This window comes from Bufo gargarizans, unplaced genomic scaffold (assembly GCF_014858855.1).
Source record: "Bufo gargarizans isolate SCDJY-AF-19 unplaced genomic scaffold, ASM1485885v1 original_scaffold_1145_pilon, whole genome shotgun sequence".
NCBI classification, from domain to species: domain Eukaryota; kingdom Metazoa; phylum Chordata; class Amphibia; order Anura; family Bufonidae; genus Bufo; species Bufo gargarizans.
The window spans coordinates 215,620-232,153 of record NW_025334252.1 but is presented as its reverse complement, the minus strand read 5'-3'; the positions used below and the strand labels follow the sequence as shown (position 1 = coordinate 232,153).

General features: G+C 46.9%; 1 protein-coding gene across 1 annotated transcript in view; it reads left to right on the top strand.

Annotated features, from left to right (window-relative positions):
• Positions 1 to 13,125: 13,125 nt before the first annotated feature.
• The window catches only part of LOC122923003 (cytochrome P450 2A4-like), a 29,888-nt gene continuing 26,479 nt past the window's right edge, over positions 13,126 to 16,534 (top strand). Inside the window, exon 1 of the mRNA XM_044273792.1 lies at positions 13,126 to 13,358. Within this exon, the coding sequence (XP_044129727.1) occupies positions 13,179 to 13,358 (180 nt within the window). The 5' untranslated portion in view covers positions 13,126 to 13,178. The remainder of the gene's footprint in view (positions 13,359 to 16,534) is intronic.

The following is a 16,534-nucleotide window of genomic DNA, read 5'->3' as shown; positions in this document are numbered from 1 at the left end:
GGAGAGGTTGTGTGCTGGCTAGCACTGCCTGCTCTGCTAGGCCCAGAGGCCCTGCCTCTGAAGACTACATGGTTGCTTGTCCCCTCCTGGGCTTGCATTGCCTTCAGCCAAGCTGAGCCGAAACTTCAGGCACTCACTGCCAGGACAATAAGTACCTAGGATTAAAAGTAAGAGACAGACTACAGACTACAGATAACTTAAGTTCCAGCAGAAGAGGAAGAGTTTAATATTTATCCAGCCAAGCATAGCAGAGCTGAGAGAGCAACCGCATAGCAGGACTGAGATTGTTTCAGAGAAGTATTTGCCTGCCAAAGTTAAGCCAATACCTGCTGATGACCAAGATAAATTCTGGAAACTGTATGGAATACCATTTATTACCAAGTAAAAGCAACTGTTCAACGTTACTGCAAGGTCTGGACTCCATTTATTCTACTTACTTATCATCCAAGTTCAACTACCCTTTTTGCACTTCTTCGGACCACATCACATCCAGATATCCAGGTAGGAACACTGTGACATGTGTACATAACATCTACAGAGGTATGGCATCCAGAGTTGGAAGCGGGTGTGGGTGAGTTTTGGAGAGAGGATGGGGTACAACTTAATCCCGTAGGGATAGATCTATGGTCTTTGGGGATCCAAGGTGGGATCGCTTTGGGGATGTGAAGGGACGCGTAAACTTAAGTTGAGGTCAAGTTGAGCATTTTTGGCGGTGGGAGGTCCTCGAACTTGGTGGATGTGGTGGTGGTTGAGAATGGGAAGGCCCCACAGGTGGGGGTGGACTCTTATCAGTGAACAGTAATTGAGGAAGTTGGTGTCCATCAGTTGGTGTCTCCGAGCTGATGTTCATCGGCTGGAGCCAAGATGGAGTTGCCAGTTAATTCTGGGTGTTGTAACGTATAGGGGCTTCTAGGACCTCCCTCATCAGTGACTCAGGTTTTGGGGGTTAATGTTAATTTATTTATGTTTGTTATTTGTTTTATTTAATAAAAACGGCTGCTTTGGCAGATTTAAATCCGAATTCGTGTCTGGCTATTATTTGATGGGAGGTGTAGAAAAAAATCTTAAGGATAGGAAGAGAACCGAGCAGACTAACCAATACCTTAGTCATGTGAACAGGCACCTACTTGTCTACTTTCCAGTGCCAAAAATAATTATGTAAAGTAGCTGAATAACAAGCTTGTTCTCACAAGATCTGAAAGGGTTGGGACACAATGGTTTTAAGTCCATGTTCAGTCTTTGAGGGTCATGTTACAACAACAAGCTTTTTAAGCTGGTCTTTGGGAGTCATTTATTAAACAGAAATATGCCTAGGCATATTTCTGGCGCAGATTGCGGTACAAAGGTCCTTTGCTCCGCAATCTGCAACTTCTCCCTGCTCACGCAAGGCCTAAAAGAGTGGGTGTGGTGTTGGCGGAGAAGGGGACGGGAGGCCCATCTCATTCATCATTTTGTATGCTTGGTTTAGGCATAGAATATGGTCTAAATTTAGAAGCGTCTGTGGATCTGTGGAAGATCTACCACCAGCGTAGGGCCTTATGAAGTCTGGCGTTTAAAAAGCCGGCCTTTATAAATGTGCCCCTTTGTTTTACCCCTGCACTGGTGGAGAAATCTCCTAATTTATGAAGAGTCACAAGTCTTTTCATAAAGTAGGCACACAGCTAGCAGTCCATGCTCCTGGATTAAAAGCTACTCCAGTTACTTCAATTCTGAAGAATAACAATCTACATCTCCTAGTAATTACTAGTGATGAGCGGCAGGGGCAATATTCGAATTTGCGATATTTCACGAATATTTGGGCAAATATTCATCATATATTATTATTTTCTTGATTGCAAAAATCAGCAATGTAATATGCGCGTATTGTGTGCGCAATACAGGCGTGGGTCACTGTTGCTACATTTATCAAGTTGCTAAAAGTTTCCTGGGACAGATCCGTCTCTCCGGTGTCATCCGGAAAAACGGATCCGGTATTAATTTTCTTTTTTGCATTTCTAAAGGTCTGTGCATGCGCAGAGCGAAAAGCCAGATCTGGATTCGGCACTAATGCATTTCAATGTAAATTAATGTCGGATCCGGCATTCCGGCAAGTGTTCAGTATTTTTGCCCGGAGATAAAACTGCAGCGTGCTGCGGTATTTTCTCCAGCCAAAAAATGTGAAAGGGACTGAACTGATTCTCCATTCAGAATGCATTAGGATAAAACCGATCAGTTCTTTTCCAGTATTGAGCCCCTGTGACGGAACTCAATATTGGAAAACTAAAACGCTAGTGTAAAAGTATTGTCATACTACCTAACACTACATGCACTGGTACCTATCAGCTACACTATATCACGATCTAACCTACACTGACTATCTCCCGCTAACTATCTGTATTATATATATAAGCTAACTAACTAACTATCTAATGTAATTACACAGTAAAGCACAAAGCACAGCCATGACACTGCTGTCTCTCTCTCAGAACTCCATTGTCACGGCTGAGGATGGGGAAAACCCTCAGCCGTGCAATGCCAGATGATATAGTGGCTACTCGGCCATGAGAACAGGATAGGGAGCAGGTCACCTCCTCACGCATCCCTAACCTGACCCTAACTCCTACCTGCATGGGCCGACCTTGATGGTAGGAGGACCCATGCGCAGGAACCTCGGAGCCCTGACTTACCCTCCGCAGGTCCCTGAGCTAGGAGCTGGGTAAGACGACCTACTCCTCCTAGATACGGAGGAGCAGGAGTCTCAATGGCCAAGCTGTTGGGAAAAGGGGAACATAAACAGCCTTACGGGAATGGCAGGCGAACGAGAAGTTCCACCAACCTGCCACAGCCTTGCTGACTGGATCCCTGAGCTAACAGGAATCCAGAACCGTCAGCTGCACCAAAACATAGAAAGGTCCCAACAGAATGTAACATACTACATAAACACACAGCAAGACTTAAACATAGCAACAATACTTTATGACCACAGGGGTGGCTCTCACTGGCAAGGAAGATGGAGGTCACAGGAGGCTGCTCCAGCAAGCATGGCTGAAGCAACCCACTGAGCCATGCTAACAGTGAGGCTTTATAGGCCAAGAAGCCACACCCCACAGTCAGACACACCCAGTGACACAACACACACACTGGGAAGAGAGTTAACCCTTCCAGCACCAGAGAAGGGAAAATACCACTAAAAGGGGAAGTGCACACAATACAAAAAGTGCATACACAAACGCACACAACTCCAAGGGAACCGCACACATAGCTGTTGTCCGCGGCAACCGCACTGAGGCTAAGTACATCAAGCCCCAAGCTGCGGTTGAAACAACTACCCAAACCGCGGGCAACTGTATGCGGCTCCCAAGGAGTCACGGCCATAACCGTAGCCATGACACTCCCACCCCTCAAAGCCCCCCCACCAAAAAAAAAACTCGTGAGGGACTCAGACAAGGGGATAGGAGAAGGGAACGTCCACTCTCAGGACATGGTTCCCAAACAGTCGCTGTCAGCTGCATCCTCTCCCAGCACACAACACAGCCAGTCCGACGAGGCCTGCAGCCCGCACCAGCGACACAGGGATGGAACCACAGAGAGTGGACGAGGGGACTCTCCACTAACGTCCCCACTCCAGTCGCTGCCAGCAGACACTCCTAACCAGCACGCAGCCGGACCACTTACGGAGTGCTGCCAGCAAACGACCAGAGATGGGAACATGGAGAGGGACGAGGGACCACCAACACGGACACGGAAGGTACGGTGGCGGGGAATAAGCCACCAACCGTGCCGTTAACGGTGATCCCCCCGGGATGTTCTCCCTCCGGAGAACGCGCATGCAGGCCACAAGGGGATGGCACTGCATGCTGCACCCTCTTCCGAAGGTGTGCACCCGCACACCAAACAAACACCAAGGTGCAAAACAATCAGGGGGACGCCAAACGAGGCAACGGTGAAAGGATGGCGGGAACGCCACTCACCGCGCCGTCAGAGGCGAAACCCCCAGAGCGCTCTCCCTCCGAAGAGCGCGCATGCACCCCATCCGCAGACGGCGGTGCATGCTTTGCCCTCTTTCGAGGGATCCGCCACGCGAGGAGCCGCTGTGGTCATACTGTCACGGCTGAGGATGGGGAAAACCACAGGGGTGGCTCTCACTGGCAAGGAAGATGGAGGTCACAGGAGGCTGCTCCAGCAAGCATGGCTGTGAGGCTTTATAGGCCAAGAAGCCCCACCCCACAGTCAGACACACCCAGTGACACAACACACACACTGGGAAGGGAGTTAACCCTTCCAGCACCAGAGAAGGGAAAATAGCACTAAAAGGGGAAGTGCACACAACACAAAAAGTGCATACACAAACGCACACAACTCCAAGGGAACCGCACACATAGCTGTTGTCCGCGGCAACCGCACTGAGGCTAACTACATCAAGCCCCAAGCTGCGGTTGAAACAACTACCCAAACCGCGGGCAACTGTATGCGGCTCCCAAGGAGTCACGGCCATAACCGTGGCCGTGACATCCATAAAACGACAGAAAATGGCTGATGGGACGGTTCTTATATAGTAAGGGGTAGGTAACCTATTGGTTGCTAGGGATGTTGCTAAGCTCAGACGAAGACACTGCAGCCTTCTCATTGGCCCACAAGCAAGAAGGGAGGTTACTGAGGAAAAAAACATCTAGAATAATCAAGAATATAAATATATAGCACTATATTCTAAGGGTCCATTCACACGCCCGCAATTTCGGTCCGCATTTTTGGGGCACTAAAATGGCTCTAGAAAAGTCATAGAAAGGGCTAGAGGGTTGAAAAAGGAAGCAAAATAGGGGTAAGAACAGGACAATTGCCCTGCAAACAAATGTGAACAGGTAAATGAATTAAAAAAACATAGAATAAAAAAAAAGTAAAAAATGATGATCTTGAACTAGGAGGCGTAGGTTAAAGTGGAGTAGTAGGTTGAGGAGGCGGTGGACGTGGAGGTGGAAGCGGGGAGGTGGAGGTGGAAGCGGTGGTGGAGGAGACAACACTATTTTTGTATTTTATACTCTCTCTTGGATATTTTCATTTCCTTTAAAGGTTGGGGTTACCTTTTCGGGGGAGCACCCATTCCCTGCAATTGGAGGGTGAGCCATTCCAATATATCCAATATTTTTGTATTTTAATTTTTTTTTTCCATAAATTTGGGAAGACCCCAAAACTTCGGGAAATATAAAAAGGAAAATAAAGAGAAAGTGCGCTGGAATATAACAATGGCTGAGTGCGGCCGGTATATTTGTCTACTCAGCACAAGGTAAGTACAAGTCCTGTAGGATCCATTCCTGGTTCATTTTAATGAACGTGAGCTTGTGCACATTGGCGGCTGCACTTGTCTGTGATTCCCAACCCCCCCCCCCCACCCGCCATGCTGAGCACACGTTCGGACAATACACTGGCCGCAGGGCAGGCCAGCACCTCCAAGGGATAAAGGGCAAGTTCAGGCCATGTGCCCAATTTGGAGACCCAGAAGTTGAATGGGGTAGACCCATCAGTAAGTACAAGTAGGCGTGTGCACACATACTGCTTGACCATGTTGCTGAAATGCTGCCTCCTGCTTAGACGTTCCATATCAGCTGGTGGTGCTGGTTGTTGTGGTGTGCTGATTCCACATTTCGGCTATGCTAACTATCCCTTCTTAGTTGCTGGCAGTGCACCAGCTCAATTGGCGACTTCTTCCTCCTCTTCTTCCTTCGCCTTGTGCTTTCACTGAGCTCCCGGTGTCAAGTGGGAATGCCATCAGCAGCGTGTCTTCCGATTACGCTCCAGTGACGGAATTAAGGACAGCATGTTGTCCTTGTAGCAGGGATTCAGCAGGGTGGCCACCCAGTAATCAGCACTGGTTAGAATGTGGGCAACTCCGCGGTCGTTGCGCAGGAACTGCAGCATGTTGACGCGCATGTGTGCCAGGCTGCCCAGAGGCAACGACAAGCTGTCCTCTGTGGGAGGTGTATCGTCTGTGTCCTCTGTATCCCCCCAGCCACGCTCCAGTGATCCCCATGAGCTGCTTTGGGTGCCACACTGCTGTGAACACGGTTCCTCCTCCTCATCATCCTCCTCATCCTCCAGAACTGTGTCCTGGCTGGACAGTTGTGTACCTGACCTCTGTTGGTGCAGAAATCTTCCCTCTGAGCCACTTGTGAATGACTGGCCATGTTGGTGGAGTACTCGAAACAGCACAACATGGCACACACATCCTGCATGGAGGCCCACTCGTTGGTGGTGAAGTGGTGCTGCTGAGCGACTCACCTGTGCGTGCTGCAGCTGAAACTCCACTATTGCCTGCTGCTGCTCGCACAGTCTCTCCAGCATGTGCAAGGTGGAGTTCCACCTTGTGGGCATGCCGCATATGAGGCGATAAGTGGGAAGGCCTAAGTAACGCTGCAGCGCAGACAGGCGAGCAGCGACAGGGTGAGAATGCCGAAAGCGCACACAGACAGACCGCACTTTCTGCAGCAGCTCTGACATATCGGGGTATTTTTTCAGGAACCGAATTCAGGACATGCGCCAGGCAAAGGATGTGCGTCAAACCGGCTAGTCCCAGAGCTGCTATGAGATTTTGCACATTATCGCACACCACAAGGCCAGGCTTGAGGCTAAGTGGCACCAACACTCATCGCTCTGTTGTTCCATGCCCGTCCACAACTCCTGCACGGTGTGGTGTTTTTCCCCCAAACAGATAAGTTTCAAAGAAGCCTCCTGTCGTTTTCCCCTGGCTGCGCTGAATTTGGTGGTGAAGGTGTTATGCTGACCAGATGAGGAGGCGGTAGAGGAGGAAGCGTAGGCGGAGGAGGGAACAGGAGGCAAAGAGAAATGTCCTGCAATCCTCGGTGGCGGAAGGAAATGCGCCAAACTGCTACCCACCTCAGGCCCAGCCGCCACTGCATTTACCCAGAATGCAGTTAGGGAGATATAACGTCCCTGCCCGTGCTTACTGGTTATGTGGACCTTGCCACAGATGGCGTTGCGCAATGCACACCTAATTTTGTCCGCCACTTGGTTGTGCAGAGCGGGGATGGCTTGCCTGGAAAAGTAGTGGTGGCTGGGAACCACGTATGTGGGACACCCACCGCCAGAAGTTTTTTAAAAGTCTTCGTCTCCACCAGATGGAATGACAGCATTTTAAAGGCCAGGAATTTTGAAATGCAGGCAAAAACCAATGTTTCCCTATGGGCATGGTTCTTACCTGAGCGTTTTACAGCACGTACGAACGCATCCATGGATCCATGTATCCATGGATCCGTAAAAATCATGCGGACGTCTGAATGGAGCCTTACAGGGGGGGTGATCAGTGACAGGGGGGTGATCACCCTGATTACCCTGATCACCCTCTGTCATTGATAACCCCCCTGTAAGGCTCCATTCAGACGTCCGCATGCGTTCTGTGGATCCGATCCATGTATCCATGGATCCGTAAAAAATCATGCGGATGTCTGAATGGAGCCTTACAGGGGGGGTGATCAGTGACAGGGGGGTGATCACCCTGATTACCCTGATCACCCCCTGTCATTGATAACCCCCCTGTAAGGCTCCATTCAGACGTCCGCATGCGTTCTGTGGATCCGATCCATTTATCCATGGATCCGTAAAAAATCATGCGGATGTCTGAATGGAGCCTTACAGGGGGGGTGATCAGTGACAGGGGGGTGATCACCCTGATTACCCTGATCACCCCTGTCATTGATAACCCCCCTGTAAGGCTCCATTCAGACGTCCGCATGCGTTCTGTGGATCCGATCCATGTATCCATGGATCCGTAAAAAATCATGCGGATGTCTGAATGGAGCCTTACAGGGAGGGTGATCAGTGACAGGGGGGTGATCACCCTGATTACCCTGATCACCCCCTGTCATTGATAACCCCCCTGTAAGGCTCCATTCAGACGTCCGCATGCGTTTTGTGGATCCGATCCATGTATCCATGGATCCGTAAAAAATCATGCGGATGTCTGAATGGAGCCTTACAGGGAGGGTGATCAGTGACAGGGGGGTGATCACCCTGATTACCCTGATCACCCCCTGTCATTGATAACCCCCCTGTAAGGCTCCATTCAGACGTCCGCATGCGTTCTGTGGATCCGATCCATGTATCCATGGATCCGTAAAAAATCATGCGGATGTCTGAATGGAGCCTTACAGGGGGGGTGATCAGTGACAGGGGGGTGATTACCCTGATCACCCCCTGTCATTGATAACCCCCCTGTAAGGCTCCATTCAGACGTCCGCATGCGTTCTGTGGATCCGATCCATTTATCCATGGATCCGTAAAAAATCATGCGGATGTCTGAATGGAGCCTTACAGGGGGGGTGATCAGTGACAGGGGGGTGATCACCCTGATTACCCTGATCACCCCTGTCATTGATAACCCCCCTGTAAGGCTCCATTCAGACGTCCGCATGCGTTCTGTGGATCCGATCCATGTATCCATGGATCCGTAAAAAATCATGCGGATGTCTGAATGGAGCCTTACAGGGGGGGTGATCAGTGACAGGGGGGTGATCACCCTGATTACCCTGATCACCCCCTGTCATTGATAACCCCCCTGTAAGGCTCCATTCAGACGTCCGCATGCGTTCTGTGGATCCGATCCATTTATCCATGGATCCGTAAAAAATCATGCGGATGTCTGAATGGAGCCTTACAGGGGGGGTGATCAGTGACAGGGGGGTGATCACCCTGATTACCCTGATCACCCCTGTCATTGATAACCCCCCTGTAAGGCTCCATTCAGACGTCCGCATGCGTTCTGTGGATCCGATCCATGTATCCATGGATCCGTAAAAAATCATGCGGATGTCTGAATGGAGCCTTACAGGGAGGGTGATCAGTGACAGGGGGGTGATCACCCTGATTACCCTGATCACCCCCTGTCATTGATAACCCCCCTGTAAGGCTCCATTCAGACGTCCGCATGCGTTTTGTGGATCCGATCCATGTATCCATGGATCCGTAAAAAATCATGCGGATGTCTGAATGGAGCCTTACAGGGGGGTGATCAATGACAGGGGGGGTGATCAATGACAGGGGGGTGATCAGGGAGTCTATATGGGTGATCACCCCCCTGTCATTGATCACCCCCCTGTCATTGATCACCCCCCTGTCATTGATCACTCCCCCCCTGGTAAGGCTCCATTCAGCCATTTTTTTTGGCACAAGTTAGCGGACATTTTTTGTTTGTTTTTGTTTTTTCTTACAAAGTCTCATATTCCACTAACTTGTGTCAAAAATAAAATCTCCCATGAACTCACCATACCCCTCACGGAATCCAAATGCGTAAACATTTTTAGACATTTATATTCCAGACTTCTCACGCTTTAGGGCCCCTAAAAAGCCAGGGCAGTATAAATACCCCACATGTGACCCCATTTCGGAAAGAAGACACCCCAAGGTATTCGCTGAGGGGCATATTGAGTCCATGAAAGATTGAAATTTTTGTCCTAAGTTAGCGGAAAGTGAGACTTTGTGAGAAAAAAAACAAGAAAAATCAATATCCGCTAACTTATGCAAAAAAAAAAAAATTTCTATGAACTCGCCAGGCCCCTCATTGAATACCTTGGGGTGTCTTCTTTCCAAAGTGGGGTCACATGTGGGGTATTTATACTGCCCTGGCTTTTTAGGGGCCCGAAAGGGTGAGAAGAAGTCTGGGATCCAAATGTCTAAAAATGCCCTCCTAAAAGGAATTTGGGCCCCTTTGCGCATCTAGGCTGCAAAAAAGTGTGACACATCTGGTATCGCCGTACTCAGGAGAAGTTGGGGAATGTGTTTTGGGGTGTCATTTTACATATACCCATGCTGGGTGAGAAAAATATCTTGGTCAAATGCCAACTTTGTATAAAAAAATGGGAAAAGTTGTCTTTTGCCAAGATATTTCTCTCACCCAGCATGGGTATATGTAAAATGACCCCCCAAAACACATTGCCCAACTTCTCCTGAGTACGGCGATACCAGATGTGTCACACTTTTTTGCAGCCAAGGTGGGCAAAGGGGCACCTTTCGGATTTCGCAGGCCATTTTTTACACATTTTGATTTCAAGGTACTTCTTACACATTTGGGCCCCTAAATTGCCAGGGCAGTATAACTACGCCACAAGTGACCCCATTTTGGAAAGAAGACACCCCAAGGTATTCCGTGGGGGGCACGGCGAGTTCCTAGAATTTTTTATTTTTTGTCACAATTTAGCGGAAAATGATGATTTTTCTTTTTTTTTTCTTTTTTCCTTACAAAGTCTCATATTCCACTAACTTGCGACAAAAAATAAAAAATTCTAGGAACTCGCCATGCCCCTCACGGAATACCTTGGGGTGTCTTCTTTCCAAAATGGGGTCACTTGTGGGGTAGTTATACTGCCCTGGCAATTTAGGGGCCCAAATGTGTGAGAAGAACTTTGCAATCAAAATGTGTAAGAAATGACCGGTGAAACCCGAAAGGTGCACTTTGGAATATGTGCCCCTTTGCCCACCTTGGCAGCAAAAAAGTGTCACACATCTGGTATCGCCGTACTCAGGAGAAGTTGGGGAATGTGTTTTGGGCTGTCATTTTACATATACCCATGCTGGGTGAGAGAAATATCTTGGCAAAAGACAACTTTTCCCATTTTTTTATACAAAGTTGGCATTTGACCAAGATATTTTTCTCACCCAGCATGGGTATATGTAAAATGACACCCCAAAACACATTCCCCAACTTCTCCTGAGTACGGCGATACCAGATGTGTCACACTTTTTTGCTGCCAAGGTGGGCAAAGGGGCACATATTCCAAAGTGCACCTTTCGGATTTTGCAGGGCATTTTTTACACATTTTGATTGCAAAGTTCTTCTCACACATTTGGGCCCCTAAATTGCCAGGGCAGTATAACTACGCCACAAGTGACCCCATTTTGGAAAGAAGACACCCCAAGGTATTCCGTGAGGGGCATGGCGAGTTCCTAGAATTTTTTATTTTTTGTCGCAAGTTAGTGGAATATGAGACTTTGTAAGGAAAAAAGAGAAAAAAAAAAAAATCATCATTTTCCGCTAACTTGTGACAAAAAATAAAAAATTCTAGGAACTCGCCGTGCCCCTCACGGAATACCTTGGGGTGTCTTCTTTCCAAAATGGGGTCACTTGTGGCGTAGTTATACTGCCCTGGCAATTTAGGGGCCCAAATGTGTGAGAAGAACTTTGCAATCAAAATGTGTAAAAAATGCCCTGCAAAATCCGAAAGGTGCACTTTGGAATATGTGCCCCTTTGCCCACCTTGGCAGCAAAAAAGTGTGACACATCTGGTATCGCCGTACTCAGGAGAAGTTGGGGAATGTGTTTTGGGGTGTCATTTTACATATACCCATGCTGGGTGAGAAAAATATCTTGGTCAAATGCCAACTTTGTATAAAAAAATGGGAAAAGTTGTCTTTTGCCAAGATATTTCTCTCACCCAGCATGGGTATATGTAAAATGACAGCCCAAAACACATTCCCCAACTTCTCCTGAGTACGGCGATACCAGATGTGTGACACTTTTTTGCTGCCAAGGTGGGCAAAGGGGCACATATTCCAAAGTGCACCTTTCGGATTTCACCGGTCATTTCTTACACATTTTGATTGCAAAGTTCTTCTCACACATTTGGGCCCCTAAATTGCCAGGGCAGTATAACTACCCCACAAGTGACCCCATTTTGGAAAGAAGACACCCCAAGGTATTCTGTGAGGGGCATGGTGAGTTCCTAGAATTTTTTATTTTTTGTCGCAAGTTAGTGGAATATGAGACTTTGTAAGAAAAAAATAAAAATAAAAAAATCATCATCATTTTCCGCTAACTTGTGACAAAAAATAAAAAGTTCTATGAACTCACTATGCCCATCAGCGAATACCTTAGGGTGTCTACTTTCCGAAATGGGGTTATTTGTGGGGTTTTTCTACTGTTTGGGCATTGTAGAACCTCAGGAAACATGACAGGTGCTCAGAAAATCAGAGCCGTTTCAAAAAGCGGAAATTCACATTTTTGTACCATAGTTTGTAAATGCTATAACTTTTACCCAAACCATTTTTTTTTTGCCCAAACATTTTTTTTTTATCAAAGACATGTAGAACTATAAATTTAGTGAAAAATTTATATATGGATGTCGTTTTTTTTGCAAAATTTCACAGCTGAAAGTGAAAAATGTCATTTTTTTGCAAAAAAATCGTTACATTTTGATTAATAACAAAAAAAGTAAAAATGTCAGCAGCAATAAAATACCACCAAATGAAAGCTCCATTAGTGAGAAGAAAAGGAGGTAAAATTCATTTGGGTGGTAAGTTGCATGACCGAGCGATAAACGGTGAAAGTAGTGTAGTGCCGAAGTGTAAAAAGTGGCCTGGTCATGAAGGGGGTTTCACCTAGCGGGGCTGAAGTGGTTAATTAAAGGGATTTTGCAGTGCCAGGATAGTAATAACCTATCCTCAGGCTAGATCATCAATATTAAATCGGCAGGAGTCCAACTCCCAGCACCCCTTGACCATCACTTTTACCCTAGATTTCTGCTCAAAGAGTCAAGCAAACAAAGGAGTACCTTCAGCTAGAAACCATAGCTCTTGGGGATGGTATTCATAGGATATTTTACAAAATGGTGCATAGTCAAGCAACCCAGATCAATACCAGTGATGAGCGGCAGTGGCAATATTCGAGTTTGCGATATTTTGCGAATATTTTGGCAAATATTCGTCATATATTTGCGAATTTGAGAATTCAGGATCTCCAGTGATTATTTTCTTGATTGCAAAAACGGCAATCGGAAACTTTGCGATACGAAAATTCGCGATCAACACTACTCCCAAGTCAAAGATATTGCAGCTTTCTCATTGGTCTGCAAGCAAAAAGCAGTGAGGGATCATGGGTAATGATAAAAAAAATCTAGAATATTCGCGATTAGAAAGATATAGCACTATATTCTAGTTATTTGCGAATTCTCGAAGTTCCAATATTCGCAATCAACACTAATCAATACAAACACTCCCTCTGTGAGAGGTCATTCAAGAACTAGAATTTCATGACACAAAAAAAGTCTAAACATTTTCTGAACTGTGAATAATCTGAATACAAGATAAATAAAATCAGAACACCCTCACCCCGCCTATAGTCCTCCCTGTACATAATGAGAAGATTTCCCTGAGCAGAGATTTCACCTGGGGAAACAAGACAAGAATCCGCAGTCAGGATGTATTTCTCAGAGGATGTTACTCTCCTTCTTACAGTGGTGGTGGCTTGTCTAATCTTATTCATCAGCTTTAAACATTTCTGGAGAAAAGGGAATTTGCCACCTGGACCTACTCCCCTGCCAATATTGGGCAACTGCCTACAGCTCATTAAAGGGGACATAGTGAAATCTCTACTGAAAGTAAGTGTTCTTCGAGTTGACTGGTGAGTCAAAAACATTACTAGACAAACTCATATGTGCTTGTTCAGATATACAACTGCTACTGTGCCGACAGACATCACTGAAACACCAATAGAATCATGATAACACTGGGTAACAAACATTGTTATGGGGGAACTAAGGCATTAACTAATTTGGAGACGCTGTAGCTGGCACTGTTATTGTGTTGAAGGGCATAAAGTTAGGGGCATGACCTAGATATTAGTTGTTTTCTGTGTCCCTGAGGCATGGTGGTAAAAACATGACAACAAAAAAAACTTTTTTTCAAATGAGACTTTATTTTAGCCAAGTTAAAGGGATTTTCCTGTAATTACTTTTTACTTATGTCGCATCGCCTGTATCACCTATTGAAAGATGCATACTGACCTGCTACCTGCTGATCCTACTCCCTGGCTCTGTTGTTTATTTCCAGCCGGGTATAGGCATGGTCACATGCACCGCTGTGGTATCCCGTCTGAGATGGCAGGTAACAGACGTGCGGCCAGAGGGGAGGGAAGAGCCTCGTCCTTGGCTTACCATGAAATAAGCCCTAGGTAGTGAATAGGGCGGTGGGAGCACTAGTCCTCACCACTGACACCTAGGGTAACAACAGGGAAAGGACAAACAACACAAACACAATAAACAATTCCTGAAGGGAGACAACAACAACAGAAGACAACAACAGGAGTGAACCGGACAACAGCTCCAGTTCCAACGGCTCCACAGCAACTGTTGTCCACCTGAGGTCAGAAGATCTGGAAGAAAGGTTTACAGCATATCTGGCACCAAGGGAAGCAGAAAGGGAGAATATATAGTAGCTGGAAGTGGCTGACAGAGAACAGCTGAAAGGAATAGCTACAGATTTCTAAGTAGGAGAAAAAGGATTGCAAACCTAAGCAGGAACACCTAGACTGGAATCCATTCTCACCATTAGGTCATGGAGCAATCCCTGAAACCAAGCGTGTAGCCACCCGCTGCGACCTTCTGAACCCAGGCACAACAGGGTGAGCGATAAGTTGTGACACCCTCATGACAGTACCCCCCTTTCTACGGGAAGCCACCGGACACTCGGGACCAGAATGAATTAACCTTCTGGCGTTTACTTCCAAAGCTGGCACCAACATTCTTTCTTCCAGACCGTAACCCCTCCAATGCACCAGATATTAAAGGGAGCGACAGACGAAACAAGAATCTACAATTCTTGCCATCGACAATTACTGGAGGGGGCGGTAAATGCTGCAGAGCTTTTAGGTTCTTAGGAAGATCCCATTCTAGGATCGTGCGGACCTTCTCTGGATCCATACTGAACCCTGATAGCAGATACCCCAGGAATTGTACCTCCTGTACAGTGAACACACATTTCTCCACTTTAGCATATAACTTATTCGTCCATAAAATCTGCAACACCTGCCTGACAGGTACCATGTGTGTCTCTAGATCGGGTGAATAGATCAAAATATCAACAAGATATATCACCACAAATCTGCCGACAAGATGACAAAAAATATTGTTGACAAAGTGTTTAAAGACAGCAGGAGCATTAGTCAGGCCAAATGGCATGACCAGGTTTTCATAATGCCCTTCAAGAGTGTTCAACGCTGTCTTCCACTCATCCCCCTCTTTAATGCGAATCAGATTGTAGGCTACCCTTAAATCCATTTTGGAAAATCATTTTGCACCCGCAATCTGATTAAAGAGGTCAGGAATGAGAGGAAGAGGATAGAGGTCTCGGATAGTTATCCGATTTAGTTCATGAAAATCTAGGCAAGGAGGCTGGCCCCTATCTTTTTTCTTCACAAAGAAGAACCCTGCAGCCACGGGTGAAGAAGAGGGTCTGATATGTCCTTTAGCCAGACTGTCAGAAATATAGTCCTTTATGGTTTGTCTTTCGGGGCCAGAAAGATTAGGTAACTTTGCTCCAGTGGGTCTTAGGTAACTTTGCTCCAGTGAGCAGGTTAATTGAGCAATCATAGGGACGATGGGGTGGTAACTCCTGACACCCCTTTCAGAGAAAACATCCTCAAAGTCGGACACAAATGCTGGTAAGGTTGTAATGGAGGTGGCTGAGCAACTGCTACTTAGGCAATTGTCCCTACAATGCTCACTCCACTCCAATATCTCCCTGGCCTGCCAATCAACAACAGGATTATGCGCTACCAACCAGGTAAGACCTAATACCATAGGAGTGGGAAGACCTTCAAGGACATAGCAAGAAATAAAATCATTATGGAGGGCCCCCACCGGAAGATTAGTGTTGGGCGAACATGCTCAGCCGAATACCCATGCTCAGCCGAATACCGAATACCCATTGCGGTGGTCGGCCGAACACCACGTGTGCTCGAGAGCGATGCTCAAGTCTCCTCCCAGCGCGTTTGTTGGCTGCTATGCAGCCAATAAACGTGCAGGGAAGTACTGCCATTCACTGTAATGCTGTAGCCAATCCATGTTGGTTACTGACATTACAGTGATTGGCTGGCTGTTCCGTGGTTCGGTTCAGTCAGAGCGAGCTACAGCAGAAGGGACAGATAGTGTAGGGAGAGGAATTGCGCATTTTTTTTAGGGAGTGTTGAGTGTTGAAAATTGTTAGAGACCCAACAGTCCTTTTAAGGATTATTGTTTTATCTGGCTGTGTAATATATTAGCGCAACGTGCCCTAAATTGCGTGCAATTGTTTTGCTGCTGGTGACAGCGACAGTACCTGTGCTGCATCTCCTGTATAACGTTAGCCGCTGGTAACAGCAGCAAAATTACTTGCGCTACATCTCCTGTATAACGTTAGCCGCTGGTGACAGCAACAACATTACCTGCGCTAGATCTCCTGTATAACGTTAGCCGCTGGTGACAGCAGTGACATTACCTGCGCTACATCTCCTGTATTACGTTTGCACATCCTAAATATCAGTGACATTCAGTTTAATTTATTTGTGCATACACTTACAAAATCTGCGCTACTGTACGTGTGACATACTTGCAAGTATATATACAATTTAATATGTAGAAGGCGAGCAGTAAGGGACGGGGAAGTGGCCAGGCTGCTGATGGTGCACGCAGAGGACGTGACCCTGGCCGCGGTGAAACTGTGCCTGCTGCCAGAGCACAAGAAACACACTCATCCATGATACCTAGCTTCATGTTCTAGTTTGCAGGGTGGTGCAGGA